This window comes from Apium graveolens, chromosome 11 (genome assembly GCF_009905375.1).
Source record: "Apium graveolens cultivar Ventura chromosome 11, ASM990537v1, whole genome shotgun sequence".
Classification (NCBI taxonomy): domain Eukaryota; kingdom Viridiplantae; phylum Streptophyta; class Magnoliopsida; order Apiales; family Apiaceae; genus Apium; species Apium graveolens.
The window spans coordinates 112685160-112708671 of record NC_133657.1 but is presented as its reverse complement, the minus strand read 5'-3'; the positions used below and the strand labels follow the sequence as shown (position 1 = coordinate 112708671).

The following is a 23512-nucleotide window of genomic DNA, read 5'->3' as shown; positions in this document are numbered from 1 at the left end:
TTCCATTATTTTTTTTTCAAATATTCTAATCATTTTCAATTATGAACATTATAATTTTTATAATAATTATAAATCTATAATTTGCAGAAAATATAAAGCTATTACATGCTTTAATTTACAGATTTAGACATTTTAATCGAAATTTATAAAATTAGTTAAGCTAATTATTAATTTTTTTAATTTATATTTAAATAAACTATTTTAATGGTTATAAAATGTAAACAAATCAATTATTTGATATACTTTTACATTCAAAAGCAAATTATTGAATTATTTTATCAAAATTATATATTTGTCACTCAGCCTACCCCAATTAATTTGTCACTATTTTCTTTTTTTTTATTTAAATATTTTTAATCTATTTAATTCTGCACATTATAATTATTACAATAAAACTGCTTATTAGTTTATAAAAATATAAAGTTATTGGAGACTTTAATTAGTGGAGAATAAATAATTAAAGAAGTAATTTTATAATCAAAATTATTTAAATTTATCGAAATAATTAGTAAATAATTTTATATTTAAATAAACTATTTTAGTTATTACAAAATGTTCATAAGTCAATTATTTGACATAATATTACTTTCCAAAACGAATCCATGAATTATTTATCTAAATCAAATATTTACAAAAACAAATTTTATTTTTGATTTAAATTTAAATTTTCTTTTATTCTTAATCTATAACAACACATTATATTATGTTAGCTCTACTTAACACCTCGATGACCTATGGCAACAGAGTCCTATAACTTTAGTAACCCGCGTAGTGTAAGTGTTGTGATATGGCGAAAATTTCACATCTATAACAACATAATCTAAGTTAACACCCTTACTCAAATGTTCAGTTAGGTCATCTATGACGTAATAGTCATCTATGGCGTAGTGTACCTTATAATTTGGTTCGAGTTTGATATCTAACTCGAACAAAATCGGAGTGCAACCATGAAAAATCAATTTCAGTATCTTGAAAATTAATAAATATAGAATAATGAAATTTAAGGAATAAACACATAATCAAATCCAAATCAATGAAGCCCCTAATAATAATGAAATTTGTTACAAATTCAATCAAAGGTGATTCCTATGCAAGACAAAAACACCCACAAACGCCCATGACTCGGAGTTGCCCCTTGTATAAATAGACCCAACCAAAACCCCTATTAACAACTAACAAGGCGTGTGTGTATGTTATTATGTTATGTTTTCAAATACAAAAACCCCAAACCTCAAACCGCCAGAACCAGCCTATACTTACATGTCCCCATCCTTTCTAATTTGACTCTCCTACAACAACCCACGACGAGTGTTTAATATTAATAACAATCAATGGACTCGTCGGCTGTGGGAGAGAAAGCGGAGGGGCCATACGTGACGGCGAAAACATCGGTGTGGTGGGACATTGAGAATTGTAGTGTGCCTAAGCGTTTTGATCCGCATTCGATTGCTCAGAATATTAGTTCTGCTTTGGTTAAGATGAATTACTGTGGTCCTGTTTCGATTTCGGCTTACGGGGACTCGAATCGGATTCCTCCCGCTATTCAGCAGGCTTTGAGTAGTACTGGCATTGCTCTTAATCATGTTCCCGCAGGTATTCGTCCTGCTTCTTGTTCTTTTTTAATTTGTGTGGTTTAGTTTACGGGGCCTATTCAATTTGGATTTTGAAAGATTTTAACGGCAATAGATTTTGAACAATTGTTGATTTTAATTGTAGACAAAGTTTGGCATATTTGATGGAAAATCGCCCTTAGTTTAATTTAGTTGTTTTTTCGATGAATTAATAATTATGTATGGAATCAAAATTAATGTTGTTGATATTAATTGTTTCCGGGTCTGAGCTGATGTAGAGTCGATGTAGAGTCTTGTAGATCTAGGATTGGGCTAATTTGTCAAAGTCTAATAAATTAATGCTGGATTGTCAAAAGTGTAAAATCATAAATTTGTGTTGGATTGGCAAAATTATAAGATCATAATGAATTCCATCGAAATTTGTTAAAACATTAATGGTTCTTGTTTTGGGTTGTTCAATGTGAGTGTTATTGTGCGGTATTGGTTTTCGTGCATTTCCGAGGTTAGTTTCACATGTCTAGATTTTTAAAAGATTATAAGTTGATTGCTTGATTTTACTTCCATGTGAGTTTTCCACTTGATGTTGAGTCTCGTAGATTTAAATAGGCTCTTACAAGTCTTTAAAAAGAGATTTATGCGTATTCTCAAAAGTATAAACACTAAGAAAATTTTCAATATCCAGCATTTTATAAAACCTAAAAAATACATTAGTATTTGAACACCTCCAATTTTAAAGGATAATTTTAAATCCTTATTTAATACCACGGGATTTCCATAAACATTTCATAATCATAATTACATACACTTGGACTTTTAAAATCCAAAAAATCCTTCAAAATCCAGATTATACCCGTTAAGACTTGCAGTTTCTTAGAAATATTATTAGTGGTTTTGTATTTGTGATATACTAGGTTAGTTCCTGTGCTATGCACAGTTTTATTAAATTTATTTTTTATAAATATGTTTATATATACATATAGTTTTTTTAAAATTTGGTAATATGTCATTATTAAAGTTAAAGAAGAAAAAGTTATAAAAGTAGGAAGAATGAGAAAAAGTGGAGTTTAATAATTAATGACAGGAGAGAGGTGATAAATTTTATTTGAGGTAGTAATTAATGAAAGGTGGAGGGAAAAGTTTATAGAGCACCACGTGTCAGTTTGCTGATGTCAGCGGTGTTTGTTTTAGTATTAGTAGATAGGTTCAGAGGAAGAAAATGAACTGAAGAGAAGTATGATAGATTTTGTGTTCATAAATCATGATTAGTTTATTATCTATGTCCAAGGATTTTTCAGTGATTTCTTTTTGTTAATTTGATTAATTTAGAGTTCCTTCTTGTCCTTCATTAAGATTGGTATTAGAGTTTCTACTGTCTAGGGATTTAGGGTTTTGTAAAAAAATATCACTATTCATCGAGTTCCTATTCTAAAAAAATGGCAGAAAGCTTGTTGTCAGGTTCTTCATGATTGTTTATGTGTTTTTAGGTATATTTTTGGTTTTTTCTGGTTTATAAGTGCAGAAATAAGAGATCAACAGCTAGTAGAAGAGAATTAACAGATCAGAGAGAGAATAGCATAGATTCAGATAGATTTAGGCAGAAATGAGACAGAAATCAGAGTTCTAAGCTAGAAACCCTAGAGAGAGAAAGTTGTTATAGAGAGAGATTGGGGGAAACTGATTCCATTTTCATATATCACATAATGAGAGAACTCATACAGGTATTTATAAGACTAGACTCAACCCTAACTAACTTGACAAACAGGAAAGGACAATATTACCCTTACTAATGCTCATACAACTACCACAGTACATATGCTATATAGACATGGAAATACTAATCCAGACACTTGTTCATATTATGGTGTTAACTGTAGCTGGCACTAATGATAAACTTAAGAATATGTTTGTTATGGTTCAAGTCCAACTTATTCCAAAGACAAGCTCAAGAGCCTATAGAAATCACTATTCAACTTCTGCCTTTTTGTCCTGAGAAGCATTAAAAAAAATGTCAGCATGACAAACACATTTAAGCTCATGAGCTCTCAGATAATATTTATTTTCGATATGTGATTTTTTCTTCCGATTAGCTCCTGATGATGATGCTTTTTCTGAGTGTGAGAGTTAGGTATATTTTCGTCGGTTTCTTTTTAGGGGCAAGCTTTGGGGTTATTATCCTCAGTGACCATCTAGAAATCCCTATTCCTTATAAATCCTCCATTTTGAATTATTAAATTTTACAATTCTTCTTGTTGAACTGCTTAATCTCTGTCCTTCGTTGAACTTGACATCTTTGAGTCCACAATTCCACAATGCTAAATTGTAGCTCTGACAATAGGGACTGGGGCTTAAGATTGAATTATACTGACCTAGATATCATATGAAGTTTATAAAATAACAAATTTACGGATATTTACCCTATTCTAGCTACTTTGGGTCTTTTCTAATGTGTTCCTTGATTAATTCACTCACGGATGATATTAGTCTCCAACAACCTGAACCTTAAGAAGAAGAGCATGTCCTTTTGACCCATATCGCAGTTTATTTCATTACACTGAATGATCCTTTTTTAACCAACTAATGATTAATAGCATGACATTTTCAGACGAAGATGTGTCCAGTATAGTGTTTAAATTCTAGTTTATGATTCTAATTTCATCTAATTAGTCTATAGTCATCTGATATATGGCTATATATATGTATGTATTTGGTCAGGTATTAAAGATGCTAGTGACAAGAAAATATTGGTTGATATGCTCTTTTGGGCGGTGGATAATCCCGCCCCTGCAAATTACTTGCTAATTTCAGGGGATAGAGACTTTTCAAATGCTCTTCATCAGTTACGTATGCGGAGATATAATATCCTTCTAGCACAACCTGAACATGCATCGGCTGCACTAGTTGCAGCAGCCAAAATTTTATGGTCCTGGACAAGCCTTATTTCAGGTGGGCTTCCACTTAACAGTGGTGACATATCTCACTTTGTTAGTGCCGACAAAAAATCGAACCCTGCAAAATTTCAGAGCTCAGTTCAAAATTCTCACCAAGAAGTCCAACCTGTGAGTTCAAAGCCTGAAAATGGCGATGCTAACAATAATCCAAAGTTTGTTCTTAAAGGGCCGAACTTTGTAACTGCTGACACGAAATCGAACCCTGCAGTATTTCAGAGCTCAATTCAATATTCTCACCAAGAAGTCCAACCTGTGAGTTCAAAGCCTGAAAAAGGTGATGCTAACAACAAATCAAAGTTTGTTTTTAAAGGCCCGATCCAGCCGACGACAAAAACTTCAAGTATTCCAGTTTGGATTCCGAAAAACAAGGTTACGATAGAAAGTGCACCTGTAAAACAGTTTAAAAAAGCTCCTCACGAATTTTTTGGAGCAAGCGAGCCTTCCAACCCTGTCGTCAGTAGCTCTTCAGCTAATATAAAATTGAGTAATTCTGACCAGTCAGATAACCTTGTCAAAACAAGTATTATAAAAAAACAATCTAGTCAATGCACTCAACCACAGACCAGTCTTGCAGCTGATAAATTTTATGTTCCGAACTTTTGTCCCGGGGCAAAGAAACCTGATACTTCTATGTTTTCTTATTCGCCAGCTAAGAATGTGCTTGATATAGGCAAGTTGACTATTTCAGAAAGTAACAATGCTTCAAATCCCCCAGTTTTTTATAATAACTGTGGAGGCAACTTGATACCTAAATCTTTGGAGTTGTCTAAACCTTTGCAGACACGAGATTTAGCTATGCCTTATTCACGACCCAATGGGGCAGGAAATTTGCACGCAAGTCAGCCAATTTCTTCTAATATGTTTAACTATAGGAATCCTCATGTTTTTGAAGTTCCAACAATGTCCTCTTTCAAAAACAATTTGACCAGTAGCGTGGATGGTGTTCAATTTCATCAACCTCCTGATTTTATTCAAGGCCTTGTTAGGGTTATCTTAATTGCATTGGATTCCTTGAAGATTGACAAGCTAATTCCTACCGAAGCAAACATAAAAGACTGTATTCGTTACGGGAATCCAAGATTCCAGAATACAGATGTTGATAGGGCCTTGGGTATTGCACTTGAACAACAAATGATTATGAAGAAAAGCATAGGTGCAGTGGAACTATATGTTGGTAGAAATGAAAAAGTATGGAATTGCATAAATCCTCTTGGTGGTAATCCAAGTAAGTATTCTGAAGGAACATGGGATGAAATTAAAAAGTTTCTAACTTCCTCTGCTGGCTGTTCAGCTATAATGGCTTCTAAATGCAGGTATTTGTTACCATCTTTTTGGCTTCTACAGCTTGAAATGTAAATATTGTATTGTGTAATTCTATGTTACCGTTATGCATGGCAGGTATGAAGCAGCTTTAATCCTAAAAAGTACATGCTTAAAAAATTATGTTTTGGGGGAGGTTCTCCAGATCTTGAATCTGATAATAACCGGAAAGAGATGGATAATGATACATTCTCAGTCAGGATGGCAGCCGATTGTTTTCAACATAGCAGAAATTTAAAGTGATTTGAGTGCTGATGCTTCTACTTAATTAGTCAACCGTTGCCGTTTCACTCGAAAATGGGATATGCAGTTATTTTAAAAAAGAAAACCAACCCTCATATTATATACAGGGAAGTCCTACTTATAGAAGTTAATTGGTCTATTAGTTTACATATGGCAGAAAGTATAATGGTAACTGGAGTAGTTTTGCTTAAATAGTCCTTTTGGGCATGGGCCTTCAAAGAAGAAAGTGTCATAAGCATGGGAAGGAAGCTGTTAAAGACGTTCTATACTAATCATGTCATGCTTATTCTCTCTCTACAGGGTATACGTTGTATCATTTTATAGGTCAGATTGGGAAAAACTGTCCCTTTGCAGTATAACATACCGTTGGTCAGGCCTCCGAACAACTCACTTAAATCTTGACCTGAACTAGTTTCCAATGCATAGTGCATTACGCCATGCAATTTAGATAGTGCGTCTCATGTTGAAGTAATTTTCTTTTTCTTTTTTCTTGTTTGCTGCATCGCAATCTACTGTACACTTTTGAAACCCCTCCTCCCCCCACTTCTGGGGTATTAAAACTGTATATTCTGGATGTAGGCACATGACATGTCTTTGAATGATGATCTTGCTATGTGCTTAAGTTCTATGATCTTGCACCAAGTTTTTAACAGGTTTTCTAATGGACACACAATAAGCACTAACTCACATTATTTTGATTGGTCCTCTAATCATAAATATTGATGGATTCCTCTGTATTTATAACATCTCCATCAATAAAAATGTACTAAACTCATAAATTTAGTTAGAAAGAATTGGTTTTTAATGCCATGTGTTTCCATTTTGCATTTCTATATTTTGAGAGGAGTGCGTTTTAGTTGAAGCTCAGTGAATAAATGCACATGGATTGCGTAAATTTATAATTATCAAGTTTAGAAATATACCTTGGGACTTGGGGGTGCTTGGATGAACGGCGGAAATGATCATGGATTGTACGCGAATGGAAGAATGAAATGGAATTTTAAGGATTATGATGATTTACCCATTATAAGGAAATGGGTTTCCATTTCACAATTAAATTGTTGATTTAAATATTATCGGATAGATTTAGGGGGCGTTTGGTTTATGTTCGGGAAACTAAATGAAATTGAAAAAAAAAAAGTAATAGAATTGTTTTACGTTTTTGGTTCAGATTTACGCTGTGTTCCCGAATTTAGGGTAGAAAAGAAAAGAATACAAAATAACCAATTTTACTTTCTCTCCTATTCTTTCGAATAGTGGGAAGAAGATTTTGGAGACAAAAATAAAGAAAACTTCTTCCCAAATCTGCAGCTTTCTTTTCCTTTCTTTCATAAAAGTTGTTCGAGAACAAGCTGAATAAATGTATTCTTTACATTTCTTTTTTATTTTCTCTCCAAAAAATATTTCTGGAACACAGCGTTAGGAAATGGAATGAAAACTTATACAATTACATTTATTTTTGATTTTTTAATATTAAGCAATCTCGATATAGTCAAATATATTTATATTATAACAGTATAATATAGTAGTATTATAATAAACAAATATATTTAATTATTTAATAGTGCCGTTAATTTTTTAATAAATTTACATATAAATTTATATAAAAATTATTTTTAATTTCTGAAAACTAAATTATAAATCAAATTTAATTTTAAAATTAATTTTGCATACTGATCTATTTTTTGGATCCAAAATTTAAATTATAATTGCAATTACATAGTGAGAGGTGAATAATGGAGTTTGAGGAATTTGGGGTAAATCTACCGCTAAAAAAGATAAGGGAATGATTGTTTTTACTGAATAAATATCAACAAAGGGAATGAGCTCAATTCTTTTTCTTTCCCTTTGTTTAATATCTCATACCAAACACCCCCTAAAATTCTGATTCTTATTGATGGGGCTCATGTATTATGAACCAATTTTTTTCTTAATCTTTTTTGGTTAGTCATTTATCGAGATTTTTGTATTCTTAGGAGCATTTATCGAAAATTTATTTATGGATAGAAGAGTGTATAGTAGATTATGGGAGCCCGTATTTGGGGCATTAATTTATCTTTTGTGCCTCTAATAAATTATGAGAATATTGGGAGCCCGTATTTGAATTTTTCTAGATTCGTAATCCAATTTATTGAGTAAATAAAAAAAATCCAAAAGTGACTCAATACGACCTGTTAAACTCGAAGCTGATCCTAAATACCTATTATTAACAATTTCATTCCTTTACACTTAAATATTCGATTCTTTTTTTAACTTAAATCAAAATCAAGTGGTTTATAAACACGAACACAAAGTGAATCTCAACTAAAACCCCAACTGCAAGTGATAGTTTTTAAAAGTAGAATATCACGGGGAGTGCAAATCTGCCCCCGTAATTCACCCACCGAGGCAAAAATTTAACTTTCAAAAATTACTGCTCCCTCCATCCCAGGAAGTATATGATGGTGACAGTGAGCCGGCACATATTTTAATATTTTTTTAGATCATACTTGTATAAGTTATTTTAATTTATTTTTTCTTCTGAATAAAAATTTGATAGTTGAAATTTTATTTAAAAAAAAGAATTTTAAAAATGAAATATGAAAGTGTATTTTCTATTTAACTTAAAATACGTATCGAAAATTGAAAAAATCCGTATACAATTGAAATGGACGGGGAGTGTATCACTTTACATATTTGGTCTAACATGTATTTACACAAATATTTGTTAATTTAGGTTCACTTTAGAACATTAGATTGTTTTAATGTTGGTTGCGAAACATAATAATTTTTATATTTGTATCCCAAATCTTTTGTATTGTTTTATTTTTGAATAAAAACTAAATATGTCATATGGTTCAAAAGAATTAAATATATATACGGGTCTTTATTTCACGGAGAACCATCTTATATGGAGATCGTGAAAAACTATTGATTCTATTATAAAATCTCATCACAAATTGTAAAATTTTATTTTAAAAAATTATAACTCGATGCTAACCTAGAATAATAATTATATTTGAATATAATAAAAAAATTAAAAATTAAAATTTAAAAAATAATGTATTTTAAATTTGATTTTACAGTCGAATAATTTTTAATAAATGTGATTCTAGTGTGATTTTACAATAAAACCAATTCAAACGTTTTCATTAATTTTCAATGATTTTTTAAATAAAATATCGGGTAACTTCGATTTTTAACTTGGTAATAAAAATTTGTAACTATATACGATGAAAAATGAAATAAATTATATATTTTTAAAATAATGCTTCTCCACAATTTTCTATATAAAATGGTTTTTCATGGAGTCCTACCTATATATATATTACTCAAATACAAACGAATATTAGAATACAAAATTTAATCCATTTCTCTCTCCATGTACACTATGTATTCATATATATATATATATATATATATATATTTCCCGTCGTTTCTAATTTGATTTTTCTTGTTAGTCGATTAACTTTTTAAAAAAATAATAATTTCACTTTAGTACAAATTTTGTCAAATATTAGGCGTACTTGTTAGTCGTACTTTTACATAAATTATTATTACGTACTTTTTCTCCTTCGTACAAATATTTTACAAATATTTCCCTTCATTTCTAATTTGATTCGTACAAATATTTTACAAGTACGTAAAAGAAGTTATATTTTGTCAAATTCCTTTTACATAAATTGTTTTATGGAATGTTTTCTAGTAGTCTAAAGCAATAATGTTTGACATAATTACACTTTACATCCTTTAAATTTAGCTCTATTTTCGGAAATTACCCTACTTTGAAATTCGATTCAATATACACCATTTTTCCCTAATTATTTAGCCCTCATTGTTGTTTTCTACACTAAATCTCATATATTCTCTTCAAGAATAGATTAAATATATTGTTGAAGACAAGAATTTAAACTAAAAAATTGACAAAATTTGGCAAAATATAAAATTAATTTTTTGCCAAATTTAAGGGGTGTAAAATAGAATTTTCTCGATGTTTTATTTAATTTCTTTATCTCAGTGTACACATTATTCATGGGATTTTACAAAGAGAACTGTAAGATTTCTTGGCATCAGGATGCATCAACATTCACCATGTAGCTTCTTTTTTATTTTGCTAAATAAAATTTTATGAAAACTCTAGGAGACAACAAAAAGGAAGAAGCCCTGGAAAAATTTGAAAAAGAAATACTAGACAGGCCTAGCAGTTCAAGAACAGAATAAACCTAGAGACTTACTGAAAGCAACTAAACGGAAGCCAATTTTTCCATAGGTACATGTCTAGAGAACCAGTCAATTTTTCCCGAATCATGTTGAGACAAGTCTTGCGCACTTATTAGAGTTGAGAGCGTGGGCAGCAGAATGAATCCTGGAGTTCCTTTCTTTCCAAATACAGTAGATAGCAGCCGAGAGATATGCTTTGGAATTAATGCTAGCGCAGTAGCATTTACAATTCTAGGCAATTCTAAACTATCAAAGTAATAAATGATACCTTTGATGACATCATTACCAATAATGCTCCAAGCAGATAAAAAGAATTCTACAGAGAAACCATCCGGACCAGCACATTTGTTTTTACTCATACTTTTCAGGGTTTTTAGGACGTCCTCAGGCTTGAAGGGGGTCACTAGAAATGACCTTTGCGACTCTGAAAGAGTAGGTAACTGGAGGTTGTCAGGGAAAGCAGCCACCTCATGTTCTGAGCCCAAGAGATTCTCATAGTAATTAACTGCAATATTGGAGACTTTATCATGGGAGCTATGAATGCAGCCTGAGTCATCTTCCAGGGCCAATAATTTGTTGATATTCCATCTAGCTTTGCAGGAGTTAAAGAATAATTTATTGTTGTTATCTCCCTTTCCTAACCAGTCAATACGAGACTTCTGCTTGACTAAAATTTCTTCTTCTTGAACAGCTTTAAACAGGGAGAAACGGAGATAATTTTCTTCCTCAAAGTTAGAGGCAGAAGGCAAGTCTGCCATATTAGCCTGGAATTGGAGAAGGACAGATCTAGCTTAAATACATTTCAAGGTTCCAAACGATTGAGATTATTTTTTTTCTTTGAATTAAAGCATAGAGAAAATACCAGGGAAAAACAAAGGAAGCTGTATTCAAGCCTAAACCTGGCAGCACAAACGTTCCGTGTATTTTCGTATTTTCGTATACCAAATCTTAAACCCGGCCCGGATTTTCACTCGTGTACCAATTTAATTTGGTACACTACCCTGAAACTAATATATTCGTGTTTACCCACTTTAGTAACTAAAATACACGGATTATATACGAAAAATATTAATTGTTACAAAATGCAATAGATAATCAAAATGCAATAGATAATCAAAATGCAATAGATAATTAAATTGTAAAATAATCACTCACTTAGTTAAGGAACAATAAAATATATTTTAGTATTTATAATTATATATATGTTTTTTTTTTGAAACAATCGAACTTGCATATATTAACTTTCTTCAGCAATAAGGTTACAAATAAATTCCGGAGCAGCATTGTACCACTCCATAAAATCTGGCATAGAATAGGCAGCCTGTGCTAACACATGAGCTACTCTATTCGCAGATCTATGATAAAAACACACTAACACTTCCTCAAAGTGTTTAAGTAATTCAGTACATTCCAAAATAATAGTATGAAAATTTGAGTATTTCTGTGTTCCATGAATTGCATCCACAACTGTCTTTGCATCCATCTCAAATATGCACCTATATGTCCTCCAACTCTTAGTCCACGTTAATGCCTCTTTGAAGCTCACAGCCTCCGCCTCTCTAGCCTGCATACACCCTCGAACTCTACCAGTTCTAGCTCTCAAAAAATGGCCATTTTCATCACGAACAATACAACCTGTCCCAATAAATTCAGAATCCCCTCGACAAGCAGCGTCTACATTAATTTTAATCCACCCTGGTGGTGGTTTACACCACTTTCGCTGATGCATGCTTACTGTGCCACTACTCTTCGCAGCCTGTGCTCGTTGCCAGTCCTGCATTAAGTTAGTCGCCATAGCCTTAACTCCAAAAACCGACATATTTCTCCTATCCCATACCCAGGCATTACGACGAAACCATAAACTCCAGCAAAACAACGCCACTCTTGCACACTTCTCCAAATTACTCGTGCTAAATACCTGTTTCAAAACCTGCATAACCGTCCGTCCTTCACTACTTGGAATGGACTCCAGAAAGCCCACACTTTGCCATAGCTCCTTTGCAAAACGACAATTGAACAGAATATGTATCGCATCTTCATTATGCACATGACACCATGAACACTCCTGTTGAACATTAACATGCTTCACTACCAAAGCTTCTGCTGTAGGTAGCACATTTCGACATGCCCTCCACAGAAAGTTTAAAATTTTACCTGGTAACTTAAGATTCCACAGCTTTTTTCAGAAACCTCGATCCACATACTCAATTTCTCCTCGCAGCTTCCTGTAACAACTCCTTACTGAGAAAACACCATCACTATCTAGCATCCAGTACCATGAATCAGCTGTGATGTACCTAGATAATTGAATTTTCTGGATCAAGTGCCTATCTCTATCATTAAACAAATCTCTCAAAATATCCTCATCCCAAGCCCTTGAGTTCTCTTGCATTAAATCATTCACTGTCACCTCCTCTAACTCTGCAAATGACTCGCTTGTGACCAGCCCATTGTCTTGACATGGCAGCCAAGGTACTTTCCACACCTTTGTGGCTTTACCATCTCCGATTCTCCTTCTGCCACCCTGCTTCACCACTTCATGTGCTGCCAATATACTTCTCCACATAAAACTTGGATTACTCCCCAAAGTGGCCTCTAAGAAATTAGTATCAGCGTAATACCGAGCCTTCATAAGATTAGTTACTAACGGATTAACTCCATTTAGCAATCTCCAAGCCTGCTTTGCCAGCATTGAGATATTAAAATCTCTTAACTTTTTAAATCCCAGGCCCCCCCCCCTCCCTAACATCACACAAACGATCCCATGACATCCATCTAATTCCTTTTTGATTTCGACCACCACCCCACCAATAAGCATTCATCTTTCGCTCTATTGTCTCACACACATCCTGAGGAATAAACAATAGATTCATCCAGAAGTTAGGAATGGACTGAGCAGTAGTCTTGATGAGCGTAACCTTACCAGCCTTTGATATGTTCTGCGCATTCCATGTCTGTAACTTACTCTCTACCCGGTCTACTAGAAAAGCAAAAACTGAGCTTTTCTTTCTGCCTATGAACATTGGCATACCCAAGTACTTTCCAGGTTTGTCCTGCTCCTGCACTCCAAGTTGCAAACACACCTCAGTACGATCCTCCCTCCTTGTATTTGGTGAGAACGTAACTGCAGACTTGTTATAATTAATGATCTGCCCTGATATGTCAGCATATCTATCTAGAATACGCTTCATAACATTTGCCTCCACCTTATTCGCTTTGAAAAACAAATAACAATCGTCTGCAAACAATAAGTGTGATATCACTGGTGCTCCTGTGGCAATACGACATCCATGAAGTAACCCAGCTTCTTCGTTCCTCCTTATGATTGAACTCAAACCCTCTACACACATAATATATATGTAAGGAGATATTGGATCTCCTTGCCTTACTCCACGACTCGGAACGACATACCCAAACTGCTCTCCATTATGCAGAAAACAATATGCAACTGAGGAAATAAACGCCATAATTCGATTAATCCAAGTCTGATGAAACCCAAACCTCTCCATCATACTTCTGATGAACGCCCATTCCAATCGATCATAAGCTTTAGAAACATCTAATTTCAAGCCTGCAAGCCCCGTGCTACCTTGCGTACGTCGCCTCATATAATGGTTAACTTCGAAAGCTATTAACGCATTATCCGTCAATGAGCGACCTTCAATGAATGCGCTTTGTTTATCAGAAATAATAGTCTCCAAGCAGGTCTTCAACCTATTCGTCATAACCTTTGATAGGATTCTAATGAGCACATTACACAAAGATATTGGTCGAAGATCCCCCATTGATTTAGGATCCTTAACCTTAGGAATCAAGCACACCAATGAAATATTAATTCCCTCCGGTAGTACCCCTGTGTTCACAAAGTTACGACAGAATTTAACGACATCTCCTTCCACAATATTCCAGAAATTTTGGAAAAAAGCAGGATTCAGCCCGTCGGGCCCTGAGGATTTATCTGGATGCATACTAAATACCGCATGTTTAACCTCCTCCCGCGTTACTTCTGCAATCAGATTTTCATTATCCACCTCCGATACTTGCTTTACGGACTCCCATTCTGATAACTTACCTTCCAAATTTGAGGCTGTAAACAACTGGCCGAAATACTCCTCAATAACTTTGCGGATTTCATCTGGTGTTTCTTTCCAATCCCCACTAGCGTCTTTAAGCCTGTCCACTCTATTATTCTTCCTTCTGTTTGATGCGTAATTATGAAAGAAACGGGTATTTTTATCTCCTTCCTGCAACCAGAATTGCTTCGACCTTTGTTTCCAGTATATTTCTTGCTGGTCTAACAACTTTAAGTACTCCCATCTAGTCGCATTATACCTATGAATTCCCTGAACATCTCTCCTTGACCTCAGCTTCCGTAACAACGTTCTACAGCTCTGCAATTTAATCTTATACTCGTTACTTACTCCACCCCCCCATTCCTGCAACTTGATTCCACACAGACGAATTTTACCCATAATATCTAAATCAGTACCCATCTCCCACCCATTACGAACCACATTCCTGCATTCATGCTCTTTTAACCACACATTTTCAAAGCGAAACCTCTTCTGTTTTGGCACATACACACATTTATTTAAATGCAAGTATAACGGAAGATGATCCGATGTGGCCACTTCTATTACTTGAACCTCCGCTGTAGGAAATAATTGTTGCCAATTCTGATTGGCCAAACACCTGTCCAGCCGCTCCTGAATCCAGTTATAACACCCTCTAGACTTCTCCCAAGTGAACTTAGATCCAACAGAACCTAAATCACGAAGGCCACATTCATGAACTGTGGACTTAAATCCCTCTAGAATACTACGCGGATGCTCCCTTCCCCCTATCTTCTCATCCACATACATCATGTCATTGAAATCTCCAAGTATACACCAAGGGAGATTCGATTTATCTGCCAAATATCTTAGTAAACCCCAAGATTCTCGTCTTCTTTCATGCTCAGGACATCCATAGAAACCTGTGTAGCGCCATCTCCCTACTTGAGCATTTTCAACTTCGAAGTCTATAAAATGTCTATTCCGCTCCAGCACTTTACATCCACCTTCAAACCTCCATAATAGAGCCAATCCCCCACTGTGACCTTGAACATCAACACAGCAATACTCAGCAAAATTTATTTGTCTACACAAACTTTTTATTTTATTATCCATAGCTAAAGTCTCTGAAAAGAAAATAATATTAGATTTTTTTTGTTGGGTAATTTCCTTTATGAAACGAATTGTTCGTGGTTTACCCAGCCCACGACAATTCCAAGCTAAGACACTCATTGCTCTAGGCGGGCCTGGAGACCAGAACCCGCCTCTAAATCGTTTTTTGGCCCAACAAACGTATCTAACAACTCCACATTATTTTCGTTATTCTCAGTATCCTTCTCATTTACTACTCTCCTTCTTTTCGGGTCAATCACCACAATCTCATTTTGAAAATTAGTCTCGCCCTTACCACTCAATCCCGAAGATCCATCAATTTGTTGACTAACCGGATCCCCTTGATTACGCTGTTTAACTGTCAGAATACTTTCTCTTCCTGGAACCTCGGTAACAACCCCGTCTGTCTCCATGAATTGCGCTTCTACCTCCGGCCCACCGGAGGTTGGGTCTCCTCCTCCACTCTGATTACCAGAACTCCATTGTTGATCTCCAACCTGACTATTCCTCAACCATTTGGCCCCCATATTGTAATTCTTAACATTTTTACTTGGTGCACGTAACCACACTCCATAAGCTTTTTCAATTACCTTCCCAGAATTTGCATACACCACTCCACATTCTCTTTCAGAATGTCCCAGTACTCCACATACAAAACAGAACATGCTCAGTCTTTCGTATTTAAAATTTATCCAGTTCGAGCGACCTCCCTCCCGTGTTAGCTTCATTCTACGCTTCAGAGGTTTGGTAATATCCATTGTAACTCGAACTCTCACGTACAGTTTCCAGGCCCCATTCATCATCGGTTCTGTTTTAACCCATTTACCCACATAGTTACCGATACCCTGAATAATTCTTTCAGATATCATGCCCATCGGAACATCATATATCTGGACCCATATATCCATACTATTTAACTGCACCAGATGAGGGTCCTCATTGTCTCCTAATTTATGAAACAACAATGGGCTCTGCTCGAATGTCCAAGGTCCACCATCAATTACTTTCTGAATATCCAACTCGTGATAAAAGACAAATGAATACCTATGCCCTCCCAGATCATGAATTTCCACCCCTTCCTTAGGTCTCCACAATGCCGTCAATACATTCCGCATCGCCTGGAAATTGATATTCTTATCACTTAAAAATCTTCCAACCAAAACAAATGTTTGTTTATTCTGAACAATCTCCCCCTCCCCCACAAACATCCCCCCCTCCTCCTCCTCTGTTATAGATAACCTAGCATACATCTCCTCCAAATTACCTTGTGATGACGCCATAATTGATAAACAACAAAGCTTACCGACTGTATTCAAACAAAATAAAACTTGTTACAAGAACAAGACAAAACTTGCAAATATGCAAGACTTTTGTTATTATCTAGAACACTGCTCTCTCAAATCATATAATTATATATATGTTATTTAGAATAGGTAAAGTCATGTTTGATATTTAGTATATATATGTATATTATATATTTTTAAAAATTTAATTATTTATTTATTCCGTGTATTTTTGTTTTATGTCGTATACCTATATTGGAAACCCAAATCCGATACTAATTATATTCGTATTTTTTCATGTTCGTGTATTTTCATGTTCGTGTACCAAATTTTTGAATCCAAACACTAATTATTCATGTCGTTTCGTACCGTGTTCACGTGCCGTATACCATTTTTTGTCAGGTCAATTCAAGCCCCTGTTCCAGAACTTCTACAAAGAAACAATATACTTTCGAAAACATTAAATACCAAACTCTATGAACAGAAACCACAACACAATGGAAAATCAACCACAAATATCCACCCTGATTTCTTACCTAAATTCACCTGCGAGATCTAACTGTTCCAGAACTTCTACAAAGAAACAATATATTTTCGAAAACATTAAATACCAAACTCTATGAACAGAAACCAGAACACAAAGGAAAATCAACCACAAATATCCACCCTGATTTCTTACCTAAATTCACCTGCGAGATCTAAGCACAGGCTCTCTACGACTTGCCCTAAATAGAGAAGTTTACTACTAAATAGGCTGTGATGGACAGGTTGCTCTATTGTGTCCACTTCCCTTGCACCTGCTACAATGCAGTGGCCTCTTAACAACCCCTTTTGATCGGATTCTTCTCCTCTTGGGTATACCTGGTGGTGGAGGGGGGACCATGGGCGGGTGTACTAATACAGGACAAGAATCTTTATGGACAGGCATGTTAGCTATTGGAAGCGGATTTATAGAATCTATATATATTAACCGGAAAGTTTCAGTTGTAAAGTATTTGGAACAGTAGTCAAAAATGTTGCCATGACAGTATTCAACTGCTGCAACAGCATGTAAGCATGGAATGCCAGTGACTTGCCACATTCCACAACTACAGTCCCAGAGATCAAGGTTTAAAATGCTGATTGCACCCAGATCATCAGAAACTTTAAATGTCTTGGCGGTAGACTCTATCACGTGAAGTTCTTGAGCTTTTGCAGTTTCTCCTTGTAGTTTATTTCCGACTATTGGAGTTAGTTTATCCAACCACTGACCTGAATCGACCCGACGTGTATACATCAGCTCCATCGTCCTGCGTCTAATGCCATCAACAATATCTGTAATTGGCAATACAGGAAGGTCTGACACCCAATCGTAGAACGATTTTGTAATGTTGCACGTGAGATTGTTATAACGTGAACCCTCAAAAAGGGCATTTGCCCAGTATCTAGGCTCACTTTGCAAGATCCACTGATATGCCTCCGGTGAAATATTTCTAATATTTTCCATACATGCCCTGTATGTATCTGGTGCAGCTGCGTAGGCAGCATCGAAGAAGCAGGCAAGAATTGTATGAATAACTTCCTGACTCAGACATCCCTTCAATTCCATCTTCAAATCTTCTGTAAGATAATGCAGACAATAAGCTAGGGAAGAATTCTTAAATACATGGGAAAGGGACCATCTTAGCCCCATCTTTCTATCTGCAACAAATGTTATTGGTTGGGACACTGCAATAGCAGTATTCATTTGCTCTAAAAACCAATTCCAGTTATCATCATTGACTTTATCTACTATGGCAAAAGCAACTGGGAAAATACCATCATTTCCATCCAATGACGTAGCAATCAAAAGCTCAGAATTATAATTTGATTTCACAGTCTTGGTATCAAGGAAGAGCAGAGGGCGACAACCATTACGAAAACCAGTCAACGAAGCTTTAAATGCAATAAAAAGACGATAAAAGCTCATATCCTCTCTTGTATTAAGAGTGGCTACACTACCAGGATTTGTCTCTGTAATCTTCTCACACAACCAAGGCAAACGATGGTATGAATCTTTAAATGTACCCTGAAGCTCTTTCCTGGCAGTTTCTATCCCACGCCATGCCTGTGAATACTGCAGTTCGATCCCAAAATGCTGTTGGATCTCCTCAGCAATTTCCATTGGCTTGCTGGTTGGAGAATCTCTTAAGATATCCTTCATAATGGTTACCAGCAACTTCTTAGAGGCATGAGGTCGACCACCTCTGCTGGTACCAGCTCCACAAGTATGGGTATCATTAAACTTCCGAACTATAAACATCTTTGTGGTACCCAATCTCGAAGCAAAAACTCTCCAAGGACAGCCCTCAGCTTTACACTTAGCACTAACCCGCCTACAGTCATTGCATTTGTACTTGCATGTAAAACCACGTGCTATAGCGTATTTGCGTAAAGCATCACGGAGATCATTTACACTATTAAATTTTTGTTCAACACCAGTGATGCAGTTTTCCCATAATTTTAGATGTTTGGACTGCCCATGCTCTAGCAGCTTCACAGTTTTAGAATCATCAGCCATTAAAGGCTCTGGATCCATAAAAGTTTCTTCACCAAGTGCAATGACAAGTTCACAAGAGCTACCAGGATCAACGGGGGTAACAGGCTCAAGCATTGTTATTGGGTTGGATCTGCAAGAGAGTAGGAGTCGATCACAAACCACATTTGTTTTGGTTAATTCACACAGAACACACACATACACACAGACACACACACACACGTACTCTCGGACTTAACTTGCTATGCATTGGCATATTCATCTGACACCATAAGCATAAACTTGTACACTACATAGTCATACACAACAAATAGTTTCTACACATGATAAATTGCAAATAACTCGTTAAAGACAGCTTAAATACCTATCGACAGGCATATCCATCACATCATCGACGATATCATCTCCAGTAAAAACAAAAACATCCACAGTTGAACACCCCTCATAAAAATCAAGCATTCGTTGTACATCCTTATCACTAGAGATCGTAATAAGTTGCTTTTTATTGTCGGGAAGAAAATACTTGATCACAATATAACAAGCATTGTATTGCCACATATCCGCAATCTCATACTTCAATTCATCGAAAGACATCTCACTATCGACACCAATAGCATGAGCATCACCGCCCTTGTACGACAACGAACCATCACCCGAGGTCAAAAGCTCCCCGCCAGACTGACAAACAAGAATTTGCTTTCCCTTCTTCATTGTATCCACATTACAATTAAACCCTAACAAAAACACCACCAAACAATTTAAAAAACCTAACTAAACCATCAAACAAACAATTTCACCATATATTAACAAATGGGGTTCTCCTAAAAGACAAAAAGATAAGATCTTTATCATATTTGTAATAGATTTTTGTATAACCATGAGTATAATACAATTAATAAAAAAAAATGGAGAAAAGAATGAGTAAGGTATAAATTACAAGAAAATTGATGAATAACTGACCTCAAATAGAATCGATATTTGAATGTGCACAGCTATGGTTGATCTGAATCAAATAAATAGGGGGGGGGGTCTGTAAAACCCTAATTAAAATTTGGGTGTGAAGGGGAGAGGATAGTAAATTAGAAATGGTAATTGGGTAGGAATATGATTTTGGGAGTTTGCTACAGAGTGGGTCAACCCGATTCCAAACCCGATGGAATATTAGAATATCTCGTCCTTTGGGGGGCCTTTTAATTACTCTATCCATATCCATCCCCTAATTTTGGCAGAATTTCAGAATTTTATGTAATTCATTTATAACTTTATAATATATTTTTTTAGTTGTATAATTTTTATAATTATTTTTTTCTTTTTGTAGGATTTTAATGATATTTTTAATCATTTAATATATGAAATTTTTGGTTAACATTTGACAAATTCAATTATTAAAAATCAAAAGAATCAAAAATTATGGGACGAATTAAGTAACTAGTTAATTTATTAAAGAGGTCTCGACGTCCGGTAGTAAAAGATAGTAATAATATTTAGAATATTTTTTGAGTAAAAATATTTTTTTGTGTTAGCCTAACTAACCACTGACAAAAAAATGTTCAGATTCAAAACTGATAACCTAAATACCGACCTGATACATGTGTCCAGAGATACATACGCATTCTTAGAATGTGCATCACGCGATATAAATATCACACATGCGCATTCTTTTTTTTATTTCAATAAACAAAGATTGAGAAAGTAAAAAAGATAAATTTAAAATGAAATATGCATTTCTGTAATGTATATTTTTAGTAAATATTTTAAAAAAATAAGTAAGGACATGCATATTTGGAATGTGTGTCATGGGCCCATGCGCAATTGAAAAATGCGTTTATTTAGTAAAATCTAAAATCATGCAATTTAGTAATAATATATTTCATAACAAAATACGAAGTCCTCCCTCCGTCCCTCCCAAATGTTTACATTTGGGTGGGGCGCGGAATTTAAGAAAAATGATAAAATAGTGGAGGAAAGTTAAAAAAGTGAGTAAAGTAGTGAGACCGATTAATATTATATGTATAAAGTGGGTATAGTGAAGAAAAATAGTGGATGCAGTTATTTTAAAAATTATAAAAATCTTACCATTTTTTGAAAGTTTTGAAATGTAAACAATTGAAAGGGACATCCAAAAAAAGAAAGTGTAAATAAATGGGAGGGACAGAGGGAGTAAAATATTTGATTTATTAAATAAATTAACTTTATTTATAATTTAATTCGTAATTGTTTGCAACTATGGTGGCAAAATGCAAACTGAAAATATTTGTTCTAAAGCAAATATTTGAGGGAGTAGAGTGCATGAGTGTCGGTGAAAGCAGTGTCAAGCTTTTCACCTCTATCATCAAACCAGAGGAGTTTCAATCTCTGCTAAGCCCCCTGTTTTTATTACTCTTTCTCTCTCTGTTTCATTTTTCCAATAGGCTATCCAACTGCATTTGAATATGAAGTTGCTTGTTTACATCTTTAAATCTAATTTACAAACCCTGATTTACAAACATCAAACTCCCCCAACTTAATTACACCACTTTTTCATACCTATAGTACCAAAACAGACATGGGTTGTTCAGAATACATGATTTCATTTCTCAAAGACAAATGTGGGTTGTCCGGAAAGGCCCTTGTTCGTGCTTCTAAATGCCTCAATTTCGATTCCTCTCATCCAATACCGGATTTAGTTTTGAACCTCTTTCGCAACTTTGGATTCCCTATGTCCAATATTACCAGAATCATTTCTTCTGAACCGCGTATACTTTCATCCCGAATATATCATTAAGCCCAAGCTTGATTTTTTGCTTTCTATCTCCCAATCTCAAGCAGAGGTTGTTGATGTTGTCACAAAGACCCCCAAAATTCTCATTAGAAGTCTCGACAATTACCTAAAGCCCTCATTTTATCTGCTCAAATCTGTCACGAGCTCTTACCCAAATACAATTTCTGTCCTTAAACACAATCCATATATCCTCACTCAAAGCCTTCCAAAATATTTTCTGTTAAACACTCAGTTTCTTCTTTCACTCGGTGTGCCCCATTCCCAGATTTTAAAAGTTTTAAGATGTCACGGTAAGCTATTAGGTATTCCACATGACAAATTGCGTAAACATGCGCTGAACCTTAAAGACATGGGTTTTGATCTTGAGTCTTCGTATTTTTGTCATGCGATATATGTGCTGTGTTTTCTCCCCAACTCGGCTTGGGAATCTAAATGTGAGTTGTTTAGAAGCTTTGGTTTCTCTGATCAAGAGATCCGTTTGATGTTCAGGAAGATGCCGTTTGTCATGGGCTTTACTGAGAGAACAATTGTTGAAAAAATGGAGTTCTTTCTGAATAAATTACAGGGGACACCATTTAGGTTGTCAAGTCACCCAGCCGTTCTTAACTATAGCTTAGAGAAGAGGGTTATCCCAAGGTGTTCGGTCCTGCAAGTTTTAGTCTCGCAGAACAGAACTAGTGAGAGTTACATGTTATTGTCAATATTGGTGATGACTGATAAAAAATTCATTGAGACCTTCGTAAATGCACATAGAGATGAGGTTCTTGAGGTAATGAAGGCATATAAAGGGGAATTGAGATTTGATGAATATACTTTCAAACAAAAGGGGCAATTGAGGTGGAAGCCAGAGTGATATTCATTTAGCACAAGTTTAATCACTGAATGAGCTGTAATACCGGGAAGAAAAGAATGACATGAAGAAGTTTTTTGTGAAAAGCAGTAAAGTCTTTATAGGATGTCAAGCCCACCGAGCTATCTTGGTTGTAACTTAGAGACGATGGTCATTCTAAAGTGTAAATTTTGCAACTATGTTGTCATGCCAGATATCACAACAGCATAATTCTACCAACAACTTTGCAGATGACCGAAACGGAATTCTTCAAAATTTTTGTAGCTGGGATGTTCCTCAAGTAACAGATGGGAACAGAGGTTAGCTGGGATTGGATGAAATTCAATTTAGGAGCAAAGGGGGGAAAATTTTAATGCCTAAAGCAGCAACACTTGACACAGATATTCTTATTATGTTGAATATTCCGATGATTGAATCACTATGGTTGATTGTTACTTTGTTAGTTCCTCCAAATCTTGTAGATTCACTTGGGCTTCTAACTTTTAACCCACTTTGTAATGGTTTAATTACTTTATAATTCAGTTACTTGCTCTTTTTGTTAGTGCAATATTTTCTTGCAACAGAAGTACATCCTAGAATTCATCAAGTATCTTAATATTTTTAGATAAATGTGTTTTTTTGTGTGACTATTTCTAAATAAATGAAGTAATAATACC

General features: G+C 34.9%; 2 protein-coding genes and 1 pseudogene across 2 annotated transcripts; 2 read left to right on the top strand and 1 right to left on the bottom strand.

Moving 5' to 3' along the window:
- The first annotated feature begins 1152 nt into the window (after nucleotides 1-1152).
- On the top strand, nucleotides 1153-6656 carry LOC141697843 (uncharacterized). The gene is made up of 3 exons (XM_074502399.1): nucleotides 1153-1593; nucleotides 4284-5832; nucleotides 5918-6656. Exons 1-3 carry the CDS (start codon nucleotides 1332-1334, stop codon nucleotides 6075-6077), a joined length of 1971 nt encoding a protein of 656 aa, XP_074358500.1. The 5' UTR covers nucleotides 1153-1331; the 3' UTR covers nucleotides 6078-6656.
- A 10502-nt stretch (nucleotides 6657-17158) lies between these two features.
- Nucleotides 17159-20402, bottom strand: LOC141697517 (uncharacterized). Its single transcript, XM_074501923.1, has 3 exons — nucleotides 20206-20402; nucleotides 19610-19979; nucleotides 17159-19378 (listed from the first exon to the last, which is right to left on the bottom strand). The coding sequence occupies exons 2-3, from the start codon at nucleotides 19954-19956 to the stop codon at nucleotides 17476-17478; spliced, it is 2250 nt and encodes a 749-aa protein (XP_074358024.1). The 5' UTR covers nucleotides 19957-19979; nucleotides 20206-20402; the 3' UTR covers nucleotides 17159-17475.
- A 1093-nt stretch (nucleotides 20403-21495) lies between these two features.
- Nucleotides 21496-23404, top strand: LOC141696751 (uncharacterized; annotated as a pseudogene).
- Nucleotides 23405-23512: the final 108 nt, after the last annotated feature.

Coding starts and splice junctions, on each gene's coding strand:
- LOC141697843 (XM_074502399.1), top strand. CDS start 1,332: ATGGACTCGTCGGCTGTGGGAGAGAAAGCGGAGGGGCCATACGTGACG. Junction 1,594..4,283: donor TCTTAATCATGTTCCCGCAG/GTATTCGTCCTG, acceptor GTATTTGGTCAG/GTATTAAAGATGCTAGTGAC. Junction 5,833..5,917: donor ATAATGGCTTCTAAATGCAG/GTATTTGTTACC, acceptor TATGCATGGCAG/GTATGAAGCAGCTTTAATCC.
- LOC141697517 (XM_074501923.1), bottom strand. CDS start 19,956: ATGAAGAAGGGAAAGCAAATTCTTGTTTGTCAGTCTGGCGGGGAGCTT. Junction 19,379..19,609: donor ATGGATATGCCTGTCGATAG/GTATTTAAGCTG, acceptor ACTCTCTTGCAG/ATCCAACCCAATAACAATGC.